This window comes from Heterodontus francisci, chromosome 14, assembly GCF_036365525.1.
Source record: "Heterodontus francisci isolate sHetFra1 chromosome 14, sHetFra1.hap1, whole genome shotgun sequence".
NCBI lineage: Eukaryota > Metazoa > Chordata > Chondrichthyes > Heterodontiformes > Heterodontidae > Heterodontus > Heterodontus francisci.
The window spans coordinates 93,909,043-93,932,294 of NC_090384.1; the positions used below are offsets into that span (position 1 = coordinate 93,909,043).

General features: G+C 44.1%; 1 protein-coding gene across 5 annotated transcripts in view; it reads left to right on the plus strand.

Moving 5' to 3' along the window:
* Positions 1-23,252, plus strand: part of LOC137377161 (src substrate cortactin-like) — a 78,167-nt gene that overhangs the window by 9,032 nt on the left and 45,883 nt on the right. For all 5 annotated transcript variants that reach the window (XM_068046552.1, XM_068046554.1, XM_068046555.1 and 2 more), the window contains exons 4-5: positions 5,491-5,620; positions 19,555-19,665. In XM_068046552.1, the coding sequence (XP_067902653.1) occupies positions 5,491-5,620; positions 19,555-19,665 (241 nt within the window). The remainder of the gene's footprint in view (positions 1-5,490; positions 5,621-19,554; positions 19,666-23,252) is intronic.

Sequence of the window (23,252 nt, forward strand, 5' to 3'; positions counted from 1 at the left end):
TTAGTTGTCCTTTTATTATTTTTGTAACCTCTAGCCTTATCTGTTGATTTACTCTTAGATTTGTATGCTCTGTCCCTTCCTGTCAGTCTGTTTATCATTTCTCATATTAATACCTTTCTCTCTTGCCTTGTCTCCACTCCTTGATTTACCATATCTTCCCAAATTTGATCCCTTGCCCCCACTATTCAGTTTAAAACCCTCTACTTCCCTAGTTAAGTGTCTCACTAGAACACCGGCCCCAGCACAGTTCAGGTGTACACCGTCCCAACAGTACAGACACCACTTTCCCCAGTACTGGTGCCAGTGCCCCACGAACTGGAATCCACTTCTACCACACCGGTCTTTGAGCCACGCATTAATTTCTCTCATCTTATTTGCCCTATGACAATTTGCATGTGGCTCAGGTAATGATCCAGAGATTATTACATTTGAAGTTCTGCTTCTTAATTTGTCACCTAGTTCCTCATACTGACTATGCAGAACCTCGTTCCTTGTCCTGCCTATATCATTGGTACCTACATGGACCACAACGACTGGATCCTCCCCCTCCCACTGTAAGTTCCTCTCCAGCCCTGAGCAGATGTCCTGAATCCTGGCACTGGGCTGGCAACACAGCCATCTGGACTCTCGCTCTTTGCTGCAGAGAACAGTGTCAATCCCCCTAACTATACTGTCCCCTACTACCACTACATTCCTTTTTTCTTCCTCCACTTGAATGGCTTCCTGTACCATGGTGCTATGGTCAGGTTGCTCATCCACCCTGCAGCCCCCACTCTCATCCAAACAAGTTGAAAGAACCTCAAACCTGCAATCCTGCCCTCTGGGTCCCCTTACCTGCCTCAGCTGCGGCCACACTCTCCTGTCTCTGACCACGGACCAAATCAGAAGACCCTATCCTAAGGAGTGTGACCACCTCATGGTACAAAATGTCCAGGTAACTTTACCCCTCCCTGATGTATCACAGTGTCTGCAGCTTGGCCTCCAGTTCAATGACTCTGAGCCAAAGCTCTTCGAGCCGCAAACACTTACTGCAGACGCATTTGCCCTGGATCACACTGGCATCCAGGAGCTCCCACATGCTGCAGCCGTGATGCATCACCTATCCTGCCATCCTTAATGTGTTTCAATTAACTACTTAATTATTTTATTATTTTTTTAACAATATATTAAGTTTACCACTAGTTCCTTTTACAATTTTAAACGTTAGGATTAGAATGGACCTTAATCACTTAGCAGCTACTCACCAAACGGGTAGCTTCTTCTCTGCAGATCTTGGGCTGCTGTGCCTGCCTGCCGGGAAATGATGCGGGCATTTCGGGATGAAATGGCATGTGTGTTTCTGATGATGTTTCTACCCACACTTGCCCTGGGTCTGCTGTGCAGTTCGTGGGAACCAGGCAGAAACTCTTGACATTTTATCTCCTGTGTTTGAGATATTTTCTAACTTTTTGTAATGGTCACCAACTGAATGGAAAAAGCCCCATCAGTAGATTGTGTTGGAGCCGAGCGCCGTCATTGGGAGCAGTGTCATCGGTGTCATTGGAAGTTGCTGAGGAATCAGGAGGGTACTTTTAATGTAGAATTGAAACTGCCAGATGTTCTGATTCCTCAGGGTTCCAGTGCTGGTTTGGGTAGTCCCGCAACATGATTGCATCGAGCTTACAATACTCATGATTTTTATAACCAATTACAGCCAGAGAATTTGCTATTGATTTATACAGCACAGGAGGAGGCCATTTGGCCCATCTTGCCTGTTCCAGCTTGGAAGGATCCATCAATTAGCCCCACTCCCCTGCGCTTTCCCCATAGCCCTGCAAATATTTCCGTTTTGAGCAGAGATTGAGTTTCACTCCTTTTGAAAGCTGCTGATTCTGCTTCCACCATCCTTTCAGGCAGTGCGTTCCAGAGCGTAATGTTCTGAGTAAATCGGTTTCTCCTCATATTTGCCCCCTGGGTCTTTTTGCTGTCTGCAAATGTCCTTACCCCAACAACCTTCTTATGCCTTTAAGTGCTAGTATTGGTTGCATTGGAACTGAATTTTTCTGCCCCTTCACGAGCTCCCAGCAGTAACACTGGGCAGTCTGTTTAGTGTGCGTCATGTCTGCTTCTTCGAGCTGCCATGGTAGGACCCACTTGCAGATTTGTCTTGGATTTGTGCAGCTCTCTTGGGTACGCCCCCGCCCCCCCCCCCCCCCCCGCACACCAAACCTCCCTCCCCACCAAAGAAGATTGAGGATTATTGAAGACATTGACATTAACAAGGTAAATGTGAGAGCTATTTTCATGGGTCAGTGAGTGGGTAGATGGAGCTTGTCACCAAAAAAAAAAAACAGTGATTAGGAGAAATGTTTTATGTCGAGGGTTATCTGGGCATGAAATGTTCTCCCAGAAACGGTCAAGGAAGCTAACTTCACAAATGCTTTTAAAGGGGACTGGGTAAAGATTAGAAAAGAATCACTTGAAGGGATTTTGGTAAACAGCGCGGGGATGGGACTCGATGAATAGCTTTGAGAGCACAATAGCCTTTTGGAGCTCTAAAATGCTATAATTTGAACATAATAGGGGTAGAATGTGCGTATTTGGTTCTTGTGCCTATTTTCAGTTTAAAACAGCGTTTTCAACCAACGTCTACAGTATTTGGAGCATTCTGCATTTAACCCTTTTTAACTGGGGTACCTTCATTGCAGCTCTGTCTGGTTAGGATGGAACACCACATGTACATTGGGCAGATTCATGGACTTTTGCTGTCAATTAAAATGAACCCATTTCTCCTCTTCCAGTTCATCACCCTCCAGGTCGATGCCTTTATTTTCAATGAAGTACTCCTGTATGTTTAATATTGCCACAATGGGAACTAGTTGTTGTTCCTGGCATATTGTGATGGTAAATAGTAACAAGGATCTCGAGATCTTCTGCTGAATATACAGATTTGTCTAATCCCTTTCCCTTGGGTATTGCAGTATTCACTGATAAACTTCACAAATTTGTTGATTTTAGCATATTAGAGGTACGCAAATAGCTTTTTGTAAGGATGTTGCAATGCTGACATTTTAAACGGCTCTCCTGTATAACGACAAAAATATTCACCCTGAAAAACTGCAAAAAAAAGCTTTCATTATGTTTTTTACGAGAACGTTCCTCTCCCTCCTCTCCCTCCTCTCCCTCCTCTCCCTCCTCTCCCTCCTCTCCCTCCTCTCCCTCCTCTCCCTCCTCTCCCTCCTCTCCCTCCTCTCCCTCCTCTCCCTCCTCTCCCTCCTCTCCCTCCTCTCCCTCCTCTCCCTCCTCTCCCTCCTCTCCCTCCTCTCCCTCCTCTCCCTCCTCTCCCTCCTCTCCCTCCCATTCTGTGATCACTGCTTCCTGCATGAATGTTCTATGTATTGATCGGGAGGCCTGGGTTGAATGCTCAGTATTACTAGTGCTTTTTACCCATTTGGAATCCTGCAGCAGTGTTAGCTGAACTGAAACTTTCCCTCTGGGAAAGAAAAAGAAGATCTGCGTTTATATGGCGCCTTTCACAGCCTCAGGTCGCCTCAAAGCGCTTGATAACCAGTTAAGTACTTTTGGAGTGTAGTCACTGTTGTCATTACAGAGAACACAGTGGCCAATTTGCACAAAGCCACCTCCTCCAAACAGCAATGAGAAAAATGACAGGATTATTTGCTTATGATTTTGGCTGAGGGATAAATATTAACCAGGACGTTTTAAAGTTTCCATGTAAAGTTGTAACCGTGCTTACTGTAAATATTCCATGAATTCTGGATTATAAACTGCTGTCATATTTAGAGGACGTGGAGCTGCATGAAGTGATTCAAACACTGGAATTTACAATCGACATCTATGCCTTTAACAATCTTGCCTCTTTACCATGCTGAGCCCTACAGAAGTGGACCAATGACTGCAGTGTGTTAAGTCACAAACTGCTTTATGTATACCAAAAGCCATTTTGTGGAATGTTATCCAGGTCTAAAAGCAGACCATTGTCTATGTGTTCTATAAAACCAGGAGTAAAATGGTACCATAATCAACCCACGCTACCATGCCTGAAAATATTCTGTGTAATATCCAGGGGAGATTTAACAGAGGCATTAAAAATCAGGAAGGGTTTTGTTGGAGAAATAAGGAGAAAATGTTCCCACGGGCAGGAGGATCAGTAACCAGAGGACTGATATTCAAGGTAATTGCCAAAAGAGCCAAGGTGAGATGAGATGTTTTTATGCAGGGAGTTGTTGGGATCTGGAATGCGCTGCCTGAAAGGGCGGTGGAAGAAGATACAGTAATAATTTTCAAAAGGGAATTGAATAAATACTTGAGGACAATTGCCAGGGTTTGGTGAAAGAGCAGGGGTGAGGGAAGAATTATATAGTTCGTTTAAAGACCGGTACAGTTATGATGGGCTGAATGGCCTCCTTTTGGAGCTGTAGGATTCTGATTGTGCTGTTCCCGCCCCAAAAAATTAAACAATGTCTTCCAGCAGTTGACTGCACTTGGAGACAGGAGGGAGATCAGTACTTTCACGAGTCTGTAGTCTGTATATCACCATTGCTTATTCTACAGGGAAGGATCCACTTGGCTAATGAGGAATAGAGAAAGGAATCAGTCGACTGGGAGAGAATAGGGGGAAGGGTTACACTGCATCGGTAACTTTTATCTACTGCAGGGGTCGGCTGCCTGTCGCTCTTGAACATCTCGTTTGCGGCTCCCAACCCTTTCCAGCTCGATTGCATTAACGTGAAAAAGTCTTAAAAAAAAAAAAGAATTGAGTGTGGTTTTTATTGAGGGGATAAAAGACTATTCATTATGCTCTAAATAAACCTGTTTGAGTGGTATAACTACACCATGGTTATAGATCATGCCTTTTGGTTCAAGGAACAGGTTTTACAGTTGTGACAATTATTGTTTCCAGTATAACTGATAAATTATTCTGAATGTGTTATTAGAAGCTATATTTTTATCACGAGAATCAATAACTGAAAAAGTTGCCTTAATTCTATGCATTGCAAGTTAAAGTTTGTTTTAAAAGATGACTTTACTCTGTCAAAATTATGGAAAAGTCAAAGAACTAAGTTAGGTCTATTTTAATTTTGGCTTTTTTTTTATTGATATATGAATTCAATACATTATATTATTCATGCAATTATGTATTTTACCAGAGACACTTGGCAATCTGCCAAGTACTTGGTTTAGAAATGCAGAAATTTCGTCTAATGGTCCCATAGATTTTATTTTCGGCAATTTTTAACAAAGCACTTCAAGTCTTTTTTTTTTAAAGTTGCTGGACCCTAGTCTATAGGGTTGACTCAATTTCTTGATGGGACTGGGGTAAGGGAATTCTAATCCACAGGTATTTCATACATGTCCTACTAATGTTTTGATAAGTGAGACAAGGGATTTAAGTGTGTAGATTGCTGACAGGCTTGACATTTGTTTCTGCTCCTGTGTCCATGATACTTATAACTCAACTCTTTTTTTTTCTCTCTCTCGCTCATCCAGCTTGCATGAACTGAGGGAAAATGTGTCTCAGGAGCATAAATCTCTTAAACAGAAAGAATTAGCAGATGGGCCAAAGGCATCCCATGGATATGGTGGGAAATTTGGAGTACAAGATGATCGTATGGATAAGGTAGGAAATGGACAATTTTTGAAAGAGTATAGAAAGCTGTATTTGCTTGAATTTGAATTTGATTTTTAAATTGCAAAACTCTGCTCTCTCGTTCATTTTAATCAATCTGTATCTGGTTGCAGGCCTCTGCACTGGCTGTGAATCTATGATAAGTGATTCAATTTGGAAAAGTCATGTGCCTGCCACTTTAAGGATGTGGATTACAGAGTCCAGAAATAACTTTTTCAGTATCCATAGATCAGCATTGCAATAATTTATTTGCCTTTGCAATTTTTTCCCCATTGTGTTTAAGAAAAATTAGCTCCAGATACTGCCTTCTCCCTTTTCTCTCACCTCCCAAAATAAAAGTTTAAACGATCAACATTTGTCAGAAGCAGCATGCACTAGTGCTTTTGTTGTGAGCTAAGCCTCAGCTGTGGCTAAAATGGCAGCATGCTAACCTCTGAGTCAGATGGTTGTAGGTTCAAGTCCCACTCCAGGACTTCATCACAAAAAGCAAGGCTGACGCTCCAGTACTGAGGGAGTGCTGCACTGTCAAAGGTGCTGTCTTTCGGATGAAATGTTAAACCGAGGCCTCATCTGCCCCCTCAGATGGATATAAAAGAACCTACGGTACTATTTCGGATATATCTGAATAAGAGGCAGGCCATTTGGCCTGAGATGAGGAGGAATTTCTTCACTCAGAGGGTGGTGAATCTTGGGAATTCTCTGTCCGACGGCTGTGGAGGCTCATTCGTTGAGTATGTTCACGACTGACGTTGATAGATTTTTACATAATAAAAACATCAAAGGATATGGGGTTAGTGCAGGAAAATGGTGTTGAAGTAGAGGATCGTTGGCAGAGCAGGGTCGAAGGGCCGAATGGCCTACTCCTGTTTCTTATGTTATGCTATGTTCTCAATCAACATCAAATAAACAGATCATCTGGTCACAATCGCATTGCTGTTTGTGGGAGCTTGCAGTGCACATCTTGGCTGCTGTGTTTCCTACATTACAACCGTGATTACACTTCAATTGGCTGTAAAACGTTTTGGGAAGTTGGGTAGTCATGGAAGGCGCTATATAAATATGTCTTTCCTTTATTGAGTTTGATTTGCTTGGGTAATGAGCTGTCTGTCATCGGTCATTTTGCCATTTGATTATTTCTACAACAGTAGCAGCATTGGGAATTTAAACGGTGCCCTCCCACAATAATATTTACTGTGATTTGTCTGCACAAATAAAGAAAACATTTGAGTTATGTGACCTTAACAATAAACATCATTAGCATAATAATCGTAACTCTCTCTTAGCTGCCTGAGCTGAAGCATCGATTGTGACTGTTGAATAAGGACTAGTTTCCCCACATTGACAGTGATTCCACTTCAGAAGTGTTTCGTTGGTTGTAGAGCATGTTGGAACCTCCTAAGGTCGTAAAGGCACTATATAAATGCAAATCTTCTCTTTTTCAAAATTATCAGCTTTTTAAATTTGTTTTGTTGCAGTTGAAAATACAATGGAATAATGTTTTAACACGAGTCGAAGAGACTTAGTAGTTGGCAGGAAAAAAGACAGAGGCGCAAGGGGAGAGCCAACTGTGCAACAGCCCCGACAAACAAATTTCTCTGCAGCACCTGTGGAAGAGCCTGTCACTCCAGAATTGGCCTTTATAGCCACTCCAGGCGCTGCTTCACAAACCACTGACCACCTCCAGGCGCGTATCCATTGTCTCTCGAGATAAGGAGGCCCAAAAGAAAGAAATGTTTTAACAATCTTTCTAGTCATTCAAATTTTAAAAAAAAGTTGCTGGCCCCTAGTCTATAGGGTTGACTCAATTCCTTGATGGGACTGGAGTAAGGGGTCAGGCCCCAGTGACTTAGACCATGGATAAACTTTCAAGGATTTACAGTGCAGTGAAAACATTTTTTTCAAAAATATACTTTATTCATAATTTGTTAAAACAAAATAGTTCAAATTTCACATTTTGGAAAGTACAGTAGATATCAGATTTCTTCAGTACAGAAACGTGCCTCACAACTCTTGCCATTCCATTTTATATACAATGTATATTTGCATTACATGGCAAAAAGCAACATTTTGGTGCATACAGCCCGAGGGGTTTTGCACTGGTTCCAGCCCCTCTGTATGCTATGGTGGGAGGACCTTACACAGTGGTCTTTCCCCATTGAGCTTTTGTGGCGGCTGCCCCAAGCTTTCTTGCGTTCCTCAGCACGTAGTCCTGGACCTTGGGATGTGCCAGTCTGCAACACTCGTGCAGTGAAAACATTTTGACTGAACAGTTAGACTCCATATTGGCTTCAAATATTCTCTTTTGCCTTGGTTGAAAACACATCAGAGTCACTTTGTTTATGGAGCTATCGGTAAATATTGACACATCCTGGTTTCTGGACAGCAGGCAGTAGACCACAAGTCATCCTTCTGCTTTCTAGAAATTACTGAAAAAAATTCAAAGAGCCAAAGAGGAAGGTTGAATTTCTAACTGGTACAAATACTGAATTTCATACTAGTTATCCCTAGATTTGCATGTGGGTAACTGGTGGGGAGTTGGGCAAGGAGAGTTTCTGTCTTGTCTGATTGGGAGTAGTGGCTCTGTTATTCCCATCCCTGCCTGCTTCCCATCCTTCAACATACGTATCTGTGTACAATAAGGATGACCATGTCTTTTCAATGCTGTGACCAATCTCCCAAACCACCCTGTAGTTTCTTAATTGACCAATGATGAGTCTGCCCCCTCTCTATTTCACTGCTCCTGGCAATTCTCTCCCCTACCCCATATGCCTTATAACTGGACAGATCTCTCCTCTGTAGAAGCCAGACCAGGGCTAAAACAGGCAGGGCAGATTGGCAAACTTTGTAAATTTAGGCCAGGCACAACAGGGTTTGTGGTGTGGTATGTTATGGACAGAATTGAGAGGGAATTGAAACTCCAGTTCATTTCCTTTTGCTGTTTGTCATCAGTGTGTTTTTGTCAAGGAAGATATGTGTGTTTTCTTAACTCCTGAGTGTATGGCCAATCTGAATAATCAGCAGCATGCTTTTATGGGTTTGAATAAAGAGGATTATTTTTATTCACACGTTCAACCCGAAAGTCTGCTACCTCTCACTCACTCACGAAAGAAAGCAGTTAAAAGGATAGTGCACTTTTGTAAATTACAAGCAAAGTAATAGTTCGTAAGTCGTGATTTGACTCGTCTTGGGGGAAAAGCATGTGTTGCGAGCCCAGTGAAGGTATTTTCACTCCTGAGATGTAGTTCGGTGGATTCGATAGCCAGAGTCATTTGTCGAACTCGTTGTAGGATTCTTTCAGAGGTGGATTTTCAGCAGGTCACGAAGTTAGTTGCTTGTAGTCTCATCACTAGGAGGTTGGTTTTCTGTACTAGTGGACTTGAAAAGGAACAGGCTTGGAGACTTTAAGATCTTACAGCCTCCAGTTCTTTTAGGCACAATGGTACTGCTTTTTCTGCAGTCTGTATTTTAAAGATTTTAAAAAGGATACCAACTTGCCTGCCCCACCATGTGATTTCTCATAATTCATTTTCCAAATATGGTGGGGGTTTGGGTTGATTAGCTCCATCGTGATTCATTGTCTTAACCCTGCTCAGGATGAATGCCTTACAACAGTCACGGTCTTTGTTTCAGAAGCAACCCATTCAATTCAGGAATGTCTCCTGATGGTTTCAGGATCAGCTTTGATGACACCTCTTAGTCTGGAACGTATTCTTTTGTCTTTTTGAGACAGTTTTTGAACACACAGGCCAGGTCAGCTGATCTTTGGTAGCCATCTTTGCAGCCCATTTCCACTTTTAATGTCCATTGTGGTTCACTTAAAACAAAAGTAAAATTCAGTTCCAGAAGATTCTATACTGGATACAGTCCATGTTTAAAGTTATGAATGGGATGTGCCTTTAGAACATAGCAACATAGGAAAAATAGGAGCAGGAGTAGGCCCTTCGAGCCTGCACCGCCATTCAATATGATCATGGCTGATCATCCAAACTCAGTACTCTGTTCCCACTTGCTCCCCGTATCCCTTGATTCCTTTATCCCTAAGAACTATATCTAACTCTTTCTTGAATATATTTAATGATTTGGCCTCAACTGCTTTCCGTGGTGTAGAATTCCACAGGTTCACCACTCTCTGGGTGAAGAAATCCCTCCTCATCTGTCCGAAATGGCTTACCCCTTGTCCTTAGACTGTGGCCCCGGTCCTGGACTCCCCAACCATCGGGAAGGGAAGGTACAGTGGCGCAGTGGTTAGCACCGCAGCCTCTCAGCTCCAGTGACCTGGGTTCGATTCTGGGTACTGCCTGTGCGGAGTTTGCAAGTTCTCCCTGTGACCGCGTGGGTTTTCGCTGGGTGCTCCAGTTTCCTCCACAGCCAAAGCCTTGCAGGTTGATAGGTAAATTGGCCATTATAAATTGCCCCTAGTGTAGGTAGGTGGTAGGGGAATTGAGGGAAGGTGGGGATGTGGTAGGAGTATGGGATTAATGTAGGATTAGTATAAATGGGTGGTTGATGGTCGGTACAGACTTGGTGGGCCAAATGGCCTGTTTCAGTGCTGTATCTCTAAATTTAAAAAATAAATAAATAAAAATAAAAAATGAACATCCTTCCTGAATCTAGTCTCAGTCCTGTTAAAAATTTTGTAGGTTTCTTTGGATCCCCTCTTATCTAAACTCCAGCGAATACAAGCCTAATTGACCCAATCTCTCTTCATACGTCAGTCCCGCCATCCCAGGAATCAGTCTGGTGAAGCTTCGCTGCACTCTCTCCATAGCAAGAACATCCTTCCTCAGATAAGGAGACCAAAGCTGCACACAATATTCCAGATGTGGTTTCACCAAGGCCCTGTATAACTGCAGCAAGACATCCCTGCTCCTGTCCTCTAATCCTGTCGCTATGAAGGCCAACAAAGCATTTGCCTTAACTGCCTTTTGCACCTGCATGCTTACTTTCAGCGACTGGTGCACAAGGACACCCAGGTCTCACTGCTCCTCCCCCTTTCCCAATCTATTGCCATTCAGATAATCTGCCTTTCTGTTTTTGCCCCCAAAGTGGATAACCTCACATTTATCCATATTATACTGCATCTGCCATGTATTTGCCCACTCACTCAACCTGTCCAAATCACACTGGAGCTTCTCTGCATCCTCCTCACAACTTACCCTCCCACCCAGCTTTGTCGTCTGCAAACTTGGATATATTACATTTAATTCCTTCAACTATATCATTTAATATATATTGTGAATAACTGGGGTCCGAGCACTGATCCCTGCGGTACCCCACACTGCCTGCCACTCGGAAAAAGGACTCGTTTATTCCTACTCTTTGTTTCCTGTCTGCCAACCAGTTCTCTATCTATCTATGTCAGTACCTTACCCCCAATCCCATGTGCTTTAATTTTGCACACTAATCTCTTATGTGGGACCTTTATCTGAAAGTCCAAATACACCACATCCACACCACACCATTAGAATTAGAACATTACAGCGCAGTACAGGCCCTTTGGCCCTCGATGTTGCGCCGACCTGTGAAACCATCTGACCTACACTATTCCATTTTCATCCATATGTCTATCCAATGACCACTTAAATGCCCTTAAAGTTGGCGAGTCTACTACTTTTGCAGGCAGGGCGTTCCACGCCCCTACTACTCTCTGAGTAAAGAAACTACCTCTCACATCTGTCCTATATCTATCACCCCCCAACTTAAAGCTATGTCCCCTCGTGTTTGCCATCACCATCCGAAGAAAAAGACTCTCACTATCCACCCTATCTAACCCTCTGATTATCTTATATGTCTCTATTAAGTCACCTCTCCTCCTCCTTCTCTCCAACGAAAGCAACCTCAAGTCCCTCAGCCTTTCCTCGTAAGACCTTCCCTCCATACCAGGCAACATCCTAGTAAATCTCCTCTGCACCCTTTCCAAAGCTTCCACATCCTTCCTATAATGCGGTGACCAGAACTGCACGCAATACTCCAGGTGCGGTCTCACCAGAGTTTTGTACAGCTGCAGCATGACATCGTGGCTCCGAAACTCGATCCCCCTACTAATAAAAGCTAACACACCATATGCCTTCTTAACAGCCCTATTAACCTGGGTAGCAACCTTCAGGGATTTATGCACCTGGACACCAAGATCTCTCTGTTCATCTACACTACCAAGAATCTTCCCATTAGCCCAGTACTCTGCATTCCTGTTACTCCTTCCAAAGTGAATCATTACTGGGCATGACCGGTAGATATTCACATTGCCTTGTTGCTGCTCATGTAGTTCAACTGAAACTGGCCTGGAATGTCTTGCTCAGCGTCGCTTGATAAATCCTATGCAGTTTGTTTGCACCGTTGGTGCTTTTTTTTTTGGAACTCTTTCACTTCTTATCCCTGACTGCTTCTGTATGTTGGTAAAAGTGACCATAAGCATTATTGAGCGAGCTTTCACGGTGGAAAAGGTAGTGTGTGTTCATGCACCACTGTTGCACACTCGAGCAGTTGCTACATTAAGGAGCCTGTTAAAATGACTTTTAATTACTTAAAAATAGACATTGTGTAATTTTATTTGTAAACTGGAACATTTTTAGTTTGAGGCTAGTTCATGAGGTAAAATGGTAGACTTTTCAAAGACTTCAATGCACATCAGGAATGTGTTTCTTAGTTATATTTTGTAGAAAATCTGCAGTACAACAAGGATCTTGCATACCATTTGAAAATTAATGCAACAATCCAAATATTGCTTTAATAGTTAACATGGAAGCCAGACCTTGACTTCTGGTTAGTGGTTGAAAGAAAGACTAGCATTTATATAGCATCTTTCACACTGGCAGGATGTTCCAAAGCCAATGATCTACCTTTGAGGTGTAGTTACTGTCCTAATGTAGGAAACGCAGCAGAAAATTTGCACACCGCAAACAACAATATGATAATGACCAGATCATCTGTTTTTCTGACGTTGATTGAGGGATAAATATTGGCCATGACACCTGTTCTTCGAAATAGTATCCTGGGATCTTTTTGTGCCCAGCTGAGAGGACAGACAGGGCCCCCGTTTAATCTCATTTGAAGTATGGCATTTCGGACAATGCAGCACTCCCTCAGTATGACACTCGAGTGTCAGCCGAGATTTTTGTGCTCCCCACAAACTTGCTGCTCCACTGTAGCACAATGTAGGTTTGTGGTTAAGTTGTGCTGTGCAGTTGGGAAGACTGACTGTTTCTAATAAGGAGAGGAAATTGCAGGGCAGATTGGGAAACCTGCCAAACAGCTCCTGTTCACCCATCACCCCTGTACTTAATGACCTACATTGGCTCCCGGTCCAGCAACAACCCAGTTTTAAAATTATCACCCTTGTTTTCAAATCCCTTCAGGGCCCTCCCCCTCCCCCTTTCTCTCCTCCTCCAGCCCCACACCCCTCAAACATGTGTGTTCCTCCAATTCTGGCCTTCAGCGTGTCCCTGATTTTAATCACTCCATCATTGGCGACCATGCCTTCAGCTGTCCAAGGTGCTAAGCTCTGAGATTTAGGTAGGAAAGAAATCAATCAACCCCCCTCTCGTCCTTCAAGATGCAGCTTAAAACCTATCTCTTTCACCGAGCTTTTGGTCACCACTTCTAATGTTGTCTTATGTGGCTCTAGTCAAATTTTGTTTGACAATGCTCCTGTGATGCACCTTGGGCCATTTTACTATGTTAAAGGCACTATATAAATGCAGGTTGTTGTGCACGCCGACCGGATTTAGGTGACGCGTTGAGATTTGGGAACTACTTAATTGGCTTTGCTTTTATTTCTCGTGGCAGATTCAACTGTGGCTTTCAAAAGGGTATTGGATAAATTCTGAAGAGAAAAAGGAATTTCCGGCTACAGTATTGGTTGGGGGTGGGGGGAGAGAGAGAGAGAGAGAGAGAGAAGGGAGAATGGGACTATTTGAGTTGCTCTTGCAGAGAGCTGGCTTGGACATGATGGGCAGAATGGCTGCCTTTTACTGTAACCATTTTATGATTCTATGATTCATAGATATGACTCTTACACTTGATGGAGCAGAAAGGTGATTAATTGCTTCTGCTAAAATAGCAAATGTTTACATGGGCTTGAGCCAAGTAGATGATTGATTTAACAGAGACAACTTCCCACCGGTTAGTTTTTACAAAACATGATCTGCGGGTCATTTGGGATCAGGGGGTTGACCATTTCTGAGTGGTGGAGCTTTAAACAAGCAGTAACTTCCAAACTGAAAATTGGATCTTGTGCACAGCAGCTCCTGCAGCCTCAACACTTATTGGTTTTTGTGATCTCTTTACGTAGGGTTAAGACAAAAGCAAAATACTGCAGGTGCTGGAAATCTTAAACAGAAACGATGCCATTCAATCAGTGCTGCCCTTCCCCCATCACAGGGTTTTCCTCTTTCCCTCCCCGTACCTCTCCTCCATACGGCGCCTCCACTTTCCAAGGCTGTGCATTTGCTTAAAAGCCTCTAATGTTTTCCAGATCTGATGGGAGGTCATTGACCTGAAATGTTAACTGTTTCTTTCTCCACAAATACTGTTTAATCAACCGAGTGTTTCAGCATTGTCTGCTTTTGTTTTAAGTGAACGCTAAGCTCTGTTCAACAGCAAGTGGGATGAAGAGGTCAGAGTGCTGTTTGAAAACATGGGTCTAACTGTTCACACTAAAAGCACAGTTACATAGAATTTTTTTGTATTTATTCATGGGATGTGGGTGTCGCTGGCCAGGCCAGCATTTATTGCCCAGCCCTAATTGCCCTCGAAGGTGGTGGTGAGCTGCCTTCTTAAACCGCTACAGTCCATGTGGGGTAGGTACACCCGCAGTGCTGTTAGGAAGGGAGTTCCAGAACTTTGACCCAGCGACGGTGAAGGAACGGCGATATAGTTCCAAGTCAGGATGGTGTGTGGCTTGGAGAACTTGCAGGTGGTGGTGTTCCCATGCATCTGCTGCCCTTGTCCTTCTAGGTGATAGAGGTCGCAGGTTTGGAAGGTGCTGTCTCAGGAGCCTTGTAGATGGTACACACTACTGCCACTGTGCATCAGTGATGGAGGGAGTGAATGTTTGTAGATGGGGTGCCAAGCTGCTTTGTCCTGGATGGTGTCAAGCTTCTGGAGTGTTGTTGGAACTGCACCCATCCAGGCAAGCGGAGAGCATCCCATCACACTCCTGACTTGTGCCTTGTAAATGGCGGACAGGCTTCGGGGAGTCAGGAGGTGAGTTACTGCAGGATTCCTAGTCTCTGACCTGCTCTTGTAGCCACGGTATTTATATGGCTACTCCAGTTCAGTTTCTGGTCAATGTAGCCCGTAGGATGTTGTTAGTGTGGGATTCAGCAATCGTAATGCCATTGAATGTCAAGGGGAGATGGTTAGATTCTCTCTTGTTGGAGATGGTCATTGCCTGACACTTGTTTGCGAATGTTACTTGCTACTTATCAGCTCAAGCCTGAATATTGTCCAGGTCTTTCTGCATTTCTACATGGACTACTTCAGTATCTGAGGGGTTGCGAATGGTGCTGAACATTGTGCAATCATCAGCGAACATCCCCACTTCTGATCTTTGATTGAAGGAAGGTCATTGATGAAGCAGCTGAAGATGGTTGGGCCTAGGAAACTACCCTGAGGAATTCCTGCAGTGATGTCCTGGAGCTCAGATGAAAGACCTGCAACAACCACCTTCCTTTGTACTAGGTATGAATCCAACCAGCAGAGTGTTTTCCCCTTGATTCCCATTGACTCAGTTTCGCTAGGGCTCCTTGATGCCATACTTGGTCAAATGCTGCCTTGCTGTCAAGGGCAGTCAATCTCACCTCACCTCTTGAGTTCAGCTCTTTTGTCCATGTTTGAACCAAGGCTGTAATGAGATCAGGAGCTGAGTGGCCCTGGAGGAACCCAAACTGAGTGTCACTGAGCAGGTTATTGGTAAGCAAGTGCCACTTAATAGCACTGTCAATGACCCCTTCCATTACTTCGCTGATTGAGAGCAGACTGATGGGGCAGTAATTGGCAGGGTTGGATTTGTACTCCTTTTTGTGTAGAGGACAAATCTGGGCAATTTTCCACATTGCTGGGTAGATGCCAGTGTTGTAGCTGTACTGGAACAGCTTGGCTAGGGGCGCAGCAAGTTCTGGAGCACAGGTCTTCGGTACTATTGCTGGAATGTTGTCAGGGCCCTTTAGCCATTGCAGTATCCAGTGCCTTCAGTCATTTCTTGATATCACGCGGAGTGAATCGAATTGAAGACTAGCATCTTTGATGCTGAGAACTTTAGGAAGAAGCCAAGATGGATCATCAACTCAGATGTGCTGGGCTCCCCCATCATTGAGGATGGGGATATTTGTGGAGCCGCCACCTCCAGTTAGTTGTTTAATTGTCCACCATTCACAACTGGATGTGGCAGGACTGCAGAGCTTAGATCTGATCTGTTGGTAATGGGATTGCTTAGCTCTGTCTATCGCATGCTGCTTACGTTGTTTGACATGCAAGTAGTCCTGGGTTGTAGCTTCACCAGGTTCACACCTCATTTTGAGGTATGCTTGTTTCTCCTGGCTTGCCCTCCTGCACTCTTCATTGAACCAGTGTTGGTCGCTGGCTTGTTGGTAATGGTAGAGTGGGGGATATGCCAGGCCATGAGGTTACAGATTGTGGTTGAATACTATTTTGTTGCTGCAGGTGGCCCACAGCACCTCGTGGATACCTAATTTTACATTGGTAGATCTGTTCGAAATCTCTCCCATTTAGTACGGTGGTAGTGGCACACAACACGCTGGAGGGTATCCTCAATGTGAAGATGGGACTTTATCTGTACAAGGACTGTGCGGTGGTCACTCCTACCAATACTGTCATGGGCAGCTGCAGCTGCCAAACTGGTGAGGAAGAGGTCAAGTATATTTTTCCCTCTTGTTGGTTCCCTCACCACCTGCCGCAGACCCATTCTTGCAGCTATGTCTTTTAGGGCTCGGTCGGTAGTGGTGCTACTGAGCCTCTCTTGGTGATGGATGTTGAAGTTCCCCACCTGGAGTACTGATTCATCAGCTGAGGGGGGGGGGTGGGGGGCAGTAGGTGGTAATCAGGAGGTTTCCTTCCCCATGTTTGACCTGATGCCATGAGACGTCATGGGGTCCGGAGTCGATGTTGTGGACTCCCAGGGCAATTCCCTCTAGACTGTATACCTCCGTGCTGAATTACAGTCCACAGCACAGCAAGAGGCCATTTGGCCACTGGTCTATGTCGCAATTTATGCTGCACGGGTTCACTCCCACCTTACTGCTACTTGCCTAATCAGCATAACCTTCTAATCCTTTCTCCTTGATGTGCTTATCTGGTTTCCCCTTAAATGCGTATATACTGTTGGCCTTAACTACCCCTTGTGGTAGCGAGTTCCACATTGTCACCACTCTCCGAGTAAAGAAGTTTCTCCTGAATTCCCTGTTGGATTTATGAGTGCCTATCTTAATATTTCCGGCCCTTAGTTCCAGTCTGCCCCACAATGGCAACATCATCTCTACATCTACCCATTCCTAATTAGAAAGACCTCTATCCAGTCACCCCTCCGTTGCAGCATCTTTCCACTCTCATGTGGAGGCCTGTGAATTGCTGTGAGCCATTGGGAGCTTGAGGTTTGCGGAGGTAGCTGTGGAGAAGATGTTTTCACTTGCAGGGAAGGCCAAAACTAGAGGCCATGAATATAAGATAGTCAGTAATAAATCCAATAGGAGATTCAGGAGAAGCTTCTTTTACTGAGAGGTAAGGACATGGCAGTCACTACCACAAGGAGTAGTTGAGGTGAATTTAAGGGGAAGCTAGATAAGCACATGAGGGAGAAAGCAATAGAGGGATATGTTGCTGGGGTTAGTTGATGAGGCTCGTTTGAAGCATACATGCCAGAATGGACCATTTGGGCCAAATGGCCTGGTCCTGTGGTATAGACCTTGCGTGACTTGCAGTTCCTCTTGCACATTAAAGATTGCAGGCCAGACATGCTAACGCTGCCCTTTTATAACCACGTAAATATTCCAGCTTGTCTATGATTTCATAGAGATGTATGCCGCTTATAAAAATGTCCTAACGGTGAAAATATTTGAAAACCTGATTCAGCATGTGCTTTTGGTTTAGAGTATCTTTTGTAAGTTTTAAGTAGGTGAGTGGAGCCTTGTATATCTTTAATTTCATTTTCTAATCTGCATCACCGAGTCGCAGAAACTCTCACCTTTTGTGCTGTTTTTAAAAGTTGGAGTGAGTATTTTTTTTTAAAAGACAGCTGCAGTCTGTTTTAAAGTGTAGCATCACAGTTCATCACAGCAAAGGGGAAAATTGAAGCCAGCAATAAATGCTGTGTAATATGTGGCTCATATCCTGCAAACATGAGTCAGTTTAACCCTGAAACACATCTGGAGTAACCAAGCATCGGTTGTGTGTAAAACTGATGCGAGCTAATTGCTAGCAGATACTGGACTAAATGAGTTATGTTGGGTTTATCTGCCTTGCCTTTGATTTAAATGTTTTGTGAAACTAATGCTCTCGACTGAGAGAGGAGAATATGCAACGAGACTGGGCGCTCTCTTACACCAGTCGGTGAAGGTGCAACAGGCAGTAAAGGCAATTGGTATGTTGGCCTTCACAGCGAGAGGATTCGATTACAGGAGCAGGGATGTCTTGCTGCAATTATACAGGGCCTTGGTGTGGCCACACCTGGAATATTGTGTGCAGTTTTGGTCTCCTTATCTGAGGAAGGATGTTCTTGCTATAGAGGGAGTGCAGCGAAGGTTTACCAGACTGATTCCTGGGATGGCGGGACTGACGTATGAGGAGAGATTGAGTCGGTTAGGATTATATTCGCTGGAGTTCAGAAGAGTGAGGGGTGATGTCATAGAAACCTATAAAATTCTAACAGGACTTGACCAGGTAGATGCAGGAAGGATGTTCCCGATGGTGGGGGAGTCCAGAACCAGGGGTCATAGGCTAAGGATATGGGGTAAACCTTTCAGGATTGAGATGAGAAATTACTTCACCCAGGGAGTGGTGAGCCTGTGGAATTCACTACCACAGAAAGCAGTTGAGGCCAAAACATTATATGTTTTCAAGAAGGAGTTAGATATAACTCTTGGGTCTAAAGGGATCAAAGGGTATGGGGTGAAAGCAGGAACAGGCTACTAAGTTGGATGAGCAGCCATGATCATAATGAATGGCAGAGCAGGCTCGAAGGGCTGAATGGCCTACTCATGCTCCTATTTTCTATGTAATTGCTAATTAAAAGCAGAAAGTGCTTGAAATACTCAGCAGGTCTGGCAGCATCTGTGGAGAGAGAAGTAGAGTTAACGTTTCAGGTCAATGACCCTTCAGAACAATTCTGACAGAGTCGATATCCTGAAACGTTAACTCTGCTTCTCTCTCCACTGATGCTGCCAGACCTGCTGAGTATTTCCAGCGCTTTTTTATTTCAGATTTCCAACATCAACATTTTGCTCTTGGCTGCCAAACTCGTCAGAAGCCTACAATGGGAACACTAAGTCTTTTAGTTTGTGACTTATAACATACTGACATTGCGCAGTTGTTTTCTATGAGCCTTGCAGGTTTATTTAAACCAACAAATCTGTTCCCGTCTTGAGATTTCCCAAAATAGAGTTGGCTGCAATTCTGAAATGATGCCAAACTCGGCAAGTAAGATGTTTCTGAAATTCTGTTGATAAGGGCTGTACTTCTTGTGGACTTGCAAAGCTCTGGATTGTTCATTATGCGGCCTAAAGGAAATAGTACAATCATGAAAAACAACCCAAGGTTTAAAGGCTGTGGTAACTGTTTCTTTGCGTTCATCATTCTGCATCCATGCACTGAATGACTGTTTCACAATTTGGTTCCTCTTGGAAAGCAATACATGTGACGCTTATGGCTTTAAAACGTTGTCATTGTAACGTGTGATTCTCTCATCTTTTCAGTCTGCCGTTGGACATGAATACGTTGCTAAACTCGCCAAACACTGCTCTCAGACAGACTCCGTGAAGGGATTTGGTGGAAAGTTCGGTGTACAGAAGGACAGGGTCGATAAGGCAAGTACTGCAGCTGCGTGTGTTCCGTTCAATTGACTGTGTGCATGTGTGTTAACTTTATATTTTACATGCTCCCCATGGGGCCACCTGCTACCTCTTGTTCTTAACGTTACAGAATGGCTAAACTGCCACCTCATATTTCACTTTTTTTTTGAATTTGCAGTAAATGTACTTTTACTAAGTAGATTCCTGGGTGGAAGGGTTTGCTTGATCCTCCAGTAACTCAGTTGGGTCTGCATACATTGGACAGCTGAACCTCTACAGACCAGAAGCTTTAGTCCCTAATCTGTCCCAAGTTGGCTGATCTCAACATGAGTGGGCAGTAGTAGCACCACATTGAAGAGGGCAAATCGTCCAGGATTCCTCCCATTGAAGCTGTTTTCTTTCAGATGAGACGTGAAACAAAGGCCCTGAGGTCCAAGAGGCACAAACGAATGGGAGATGGCGGATCACTGGTTTCACCATTCACCATCACATCTGAGGCGGTGTTGGGGGCAACGGTAGCTTAGTGGTAATGATACTGGACTAGTAATCCAGAGGCCTGAACTAATGCTCTGGAAACAGGAGTTCAAATCCTACCACGGCAGCTGGGAAATTTAATTTCAATTAATTAATCAGGAATAAAACTCTAGTCTCATTAATCACGAAACTCCCAGATTGTCGTAAAAACCCATCTGGTTCGCTCATTTCCTTCAGAGGGGGAAATCTGGCCTTACCTGGTCTGGCCTATGTCAAGTAAGCCCCCCCCCCCCCCCCCCCCACCTGCCAAGAATAATGATGAATTAATTTCACCACATGAACATTGATTTTAAACTGCTGACGGTGAAGAAAGAACTTGCTTTAAAAAAAACAATTGGAGACTTTGGCTGGAGAGAGATATTTAGCATATCCAAGAACAAAGAAGCTATTTTCCCCCCCCCCCCCAATTTAATCCATAATGGACTTTTGATTACCAGATGTTGAAGCATTCCAGGTTAATTACTAAGGTGGCCGAATACACAAACCGATGTGGTCGGGCTGGTTTGGTCACATGACTTGGAGTTTTTTGAATTTGAGCTTCCAACAAGGAATTTGAAATCAAAAGGCTGTTTTGCTCCTGGACTGAGAACACCTCTCTCCTGTCCGCTTTCATCTCGCTTGCTCCAGCTTTGGGAACTATCCAAGATATATGAGCCATAAGAGAGAAGAATCTCCTACAGTGAACAAGGTTTAAGAAGAATACTGGGCCCCAACGAAAAGCAAGACTACCTACAATCAAGGACCGTACAGTGAGCTTGAAGCACAGTTTTAAAAAAAAAAAACCCTCTTCAGAGATTGCCTCAAACCTCTCTGTTTTATTTTTCTTCTCTTTTCTGTCTATATTTTCATGTGCTTATCACGTATGCATGCTAGCGTAGGTGCAGCGTGTATCCGTAGGCATTAACTGAATTCGAGTTAAAGTTTAAGGTTTAATAAATTTCACTTTTCTTCTTTAAACCTAAAGAAAACTTGGTGTGCTCATTTCTTTGCCTTATAATTGGAAAGCTGTGAACAAGAATTCACAAAGTGGGAGCTCAAAACAGTGTGTTTAAAAATTAAACCCTGTTACAATAAGACCAGGTGAAGACCCTTGGACGTCTTTCTCACCTGGTCATAACACCTACATGCAACTCCAGACCTACAGCAATGTGGTTGACTCTTAAACACCCTCTGAAATGGCTGAGCAAGCCACCCGCCTTCGTCCTGAACTTGTTTTCTTCTCTCTTTTCTCCTTTCACACCCCCTCTGCACTTAACTGGTCCAGGAGACCCACCTCCAACCCTTGACCCATTTGTCCTTGCAAACTACTGCCCCATCTCCAACCTCCCTTTCCTTTCCAAAATCCTTGAGCATGTTGTGGCCTCCCAAATTCTTTGCCATCTTTCCAGGAACTTCATGTTTGAATCCCTCCAGTCAGGTTTCCACCCCCTAATCAGCTCTTATCAAAGTTACAAATGACATCCTGTGTGACTCTGACGAAGGTAAACTTTCTCTCCTTGTCCTTCTCGGCCTGTCTGCAGTTTATAACATGGTTGATCACACCATCCTCCTGCAATGTGTCTCCGCTGTTGTCCAGCCATGTAGGTCTGCACTTGCCTGGCTCCATTCTAATCATAGCCAGAGAATTGCCATTAATGGCTTCTCTTCCCATTCCCCCACTGTTGCCTCTGGAGTCCCCCAAGGACCTGTCCTTGGTACTCGCCCACCTCCAACCCCCACCCTTCCCATACCCATTTCTCATCTACCCACATCTCCTTGGTAACATCACCCAAAAACACATCATTTTTCACACGTATGCTGATGACACCCAGCTCGACCTCGCCACCACGTCTCTTGACCCCTCCACTGTCTCAAAATTGTCAAACTGCTTATCCGGCATCCAGTATTGGATGAGCAGAAATGTCATCCAATTAAATATTGGGGAGACCAAAACCATTGCCTTTGGTTCCTACCACAACTCTGCTCGCTAGTCACCGACTCCATCCCTCCCCTGGCAACTGTCTGAGGCTGAACCAGACTGTTGCAACCTTGGGGTCATACTTGACACTGAGCTGAGCTCTCAACATATCCATGCTGTCTCTAAGCAAGTCTATTTCTACCTCCTTACCATCACCCCCCCCCTTACTTAGCTGTTCTGAAAGCCTCATTCATGCCTTTGTTACCTCCAGACTGTTCTAACGCATCCCTGGCTGGTCTTCCACATTCTACCCGCTCTAAACTTGAGGTCATACAAAACTCTACTAACTCGCACCAAATGCCGTTCATCCACCACCCATACTTGCTGACCTACTTTGGTTCCCGGTTAAACAACATCTCCATTTTTAAAATTCTCATGCTTGTTTTCAAATCCTTCCATGGCCTGGCCCCTCACTATTTCTAATCTCCTCCAGCCTACAACCCTCACATATCTGTGCTGCTCTAATTCTGGCCTCTTGAGCAGCCCCGATTTTAATCGCTCCACCATTGGTGACCATGCTTTCAGCTGTCTAGGCCCTCAGCTCTGGAATTCCCCCTCTCAAACACCTCTGCCTCGCTTTCCTCCTTTAAGATGCTGCTTTAAAATCTACCTCTTTGCCCTGATGTCTCCTTATGTACGTTGTTTTGTTTTATAATGCCCATGTGGAACGCTTTGGGACAATTTATTACATTACAGGCACTATGTAAATAAAGTTGTTTTTGTTGTCTGCCCTCTTGAGTAGATGTAAAAGATCCCATGATGCAATTTTGAGGAAAAGTTGCCGAGTTCTCCCTGGTGTCCTGGAAGTTATTTATCCCGTAACCAACATCTAAAAGCAGATGATCTGGCCATTTATCTCATTGCTCTTGGAGCTTGCTGTGTGCAAACATAACTGTTGTGTTTCCTATGTTTCAACAGCAACAGTGCTTCAAAAGTGCTTAATTGGCTGGAAAGTGATTGGGATATCCTGAGGTTGTGAAAGGCTTTATAAAAATGCAAGTTCTTTTCACTGCTGTTCATCGACCTGCACCCCACTTCCCACCGCAGAGGAGGAGATCTCGCCCATGAGAAGCATATATGTTTTTTAAAATTTATCCATTCACAGGATTTG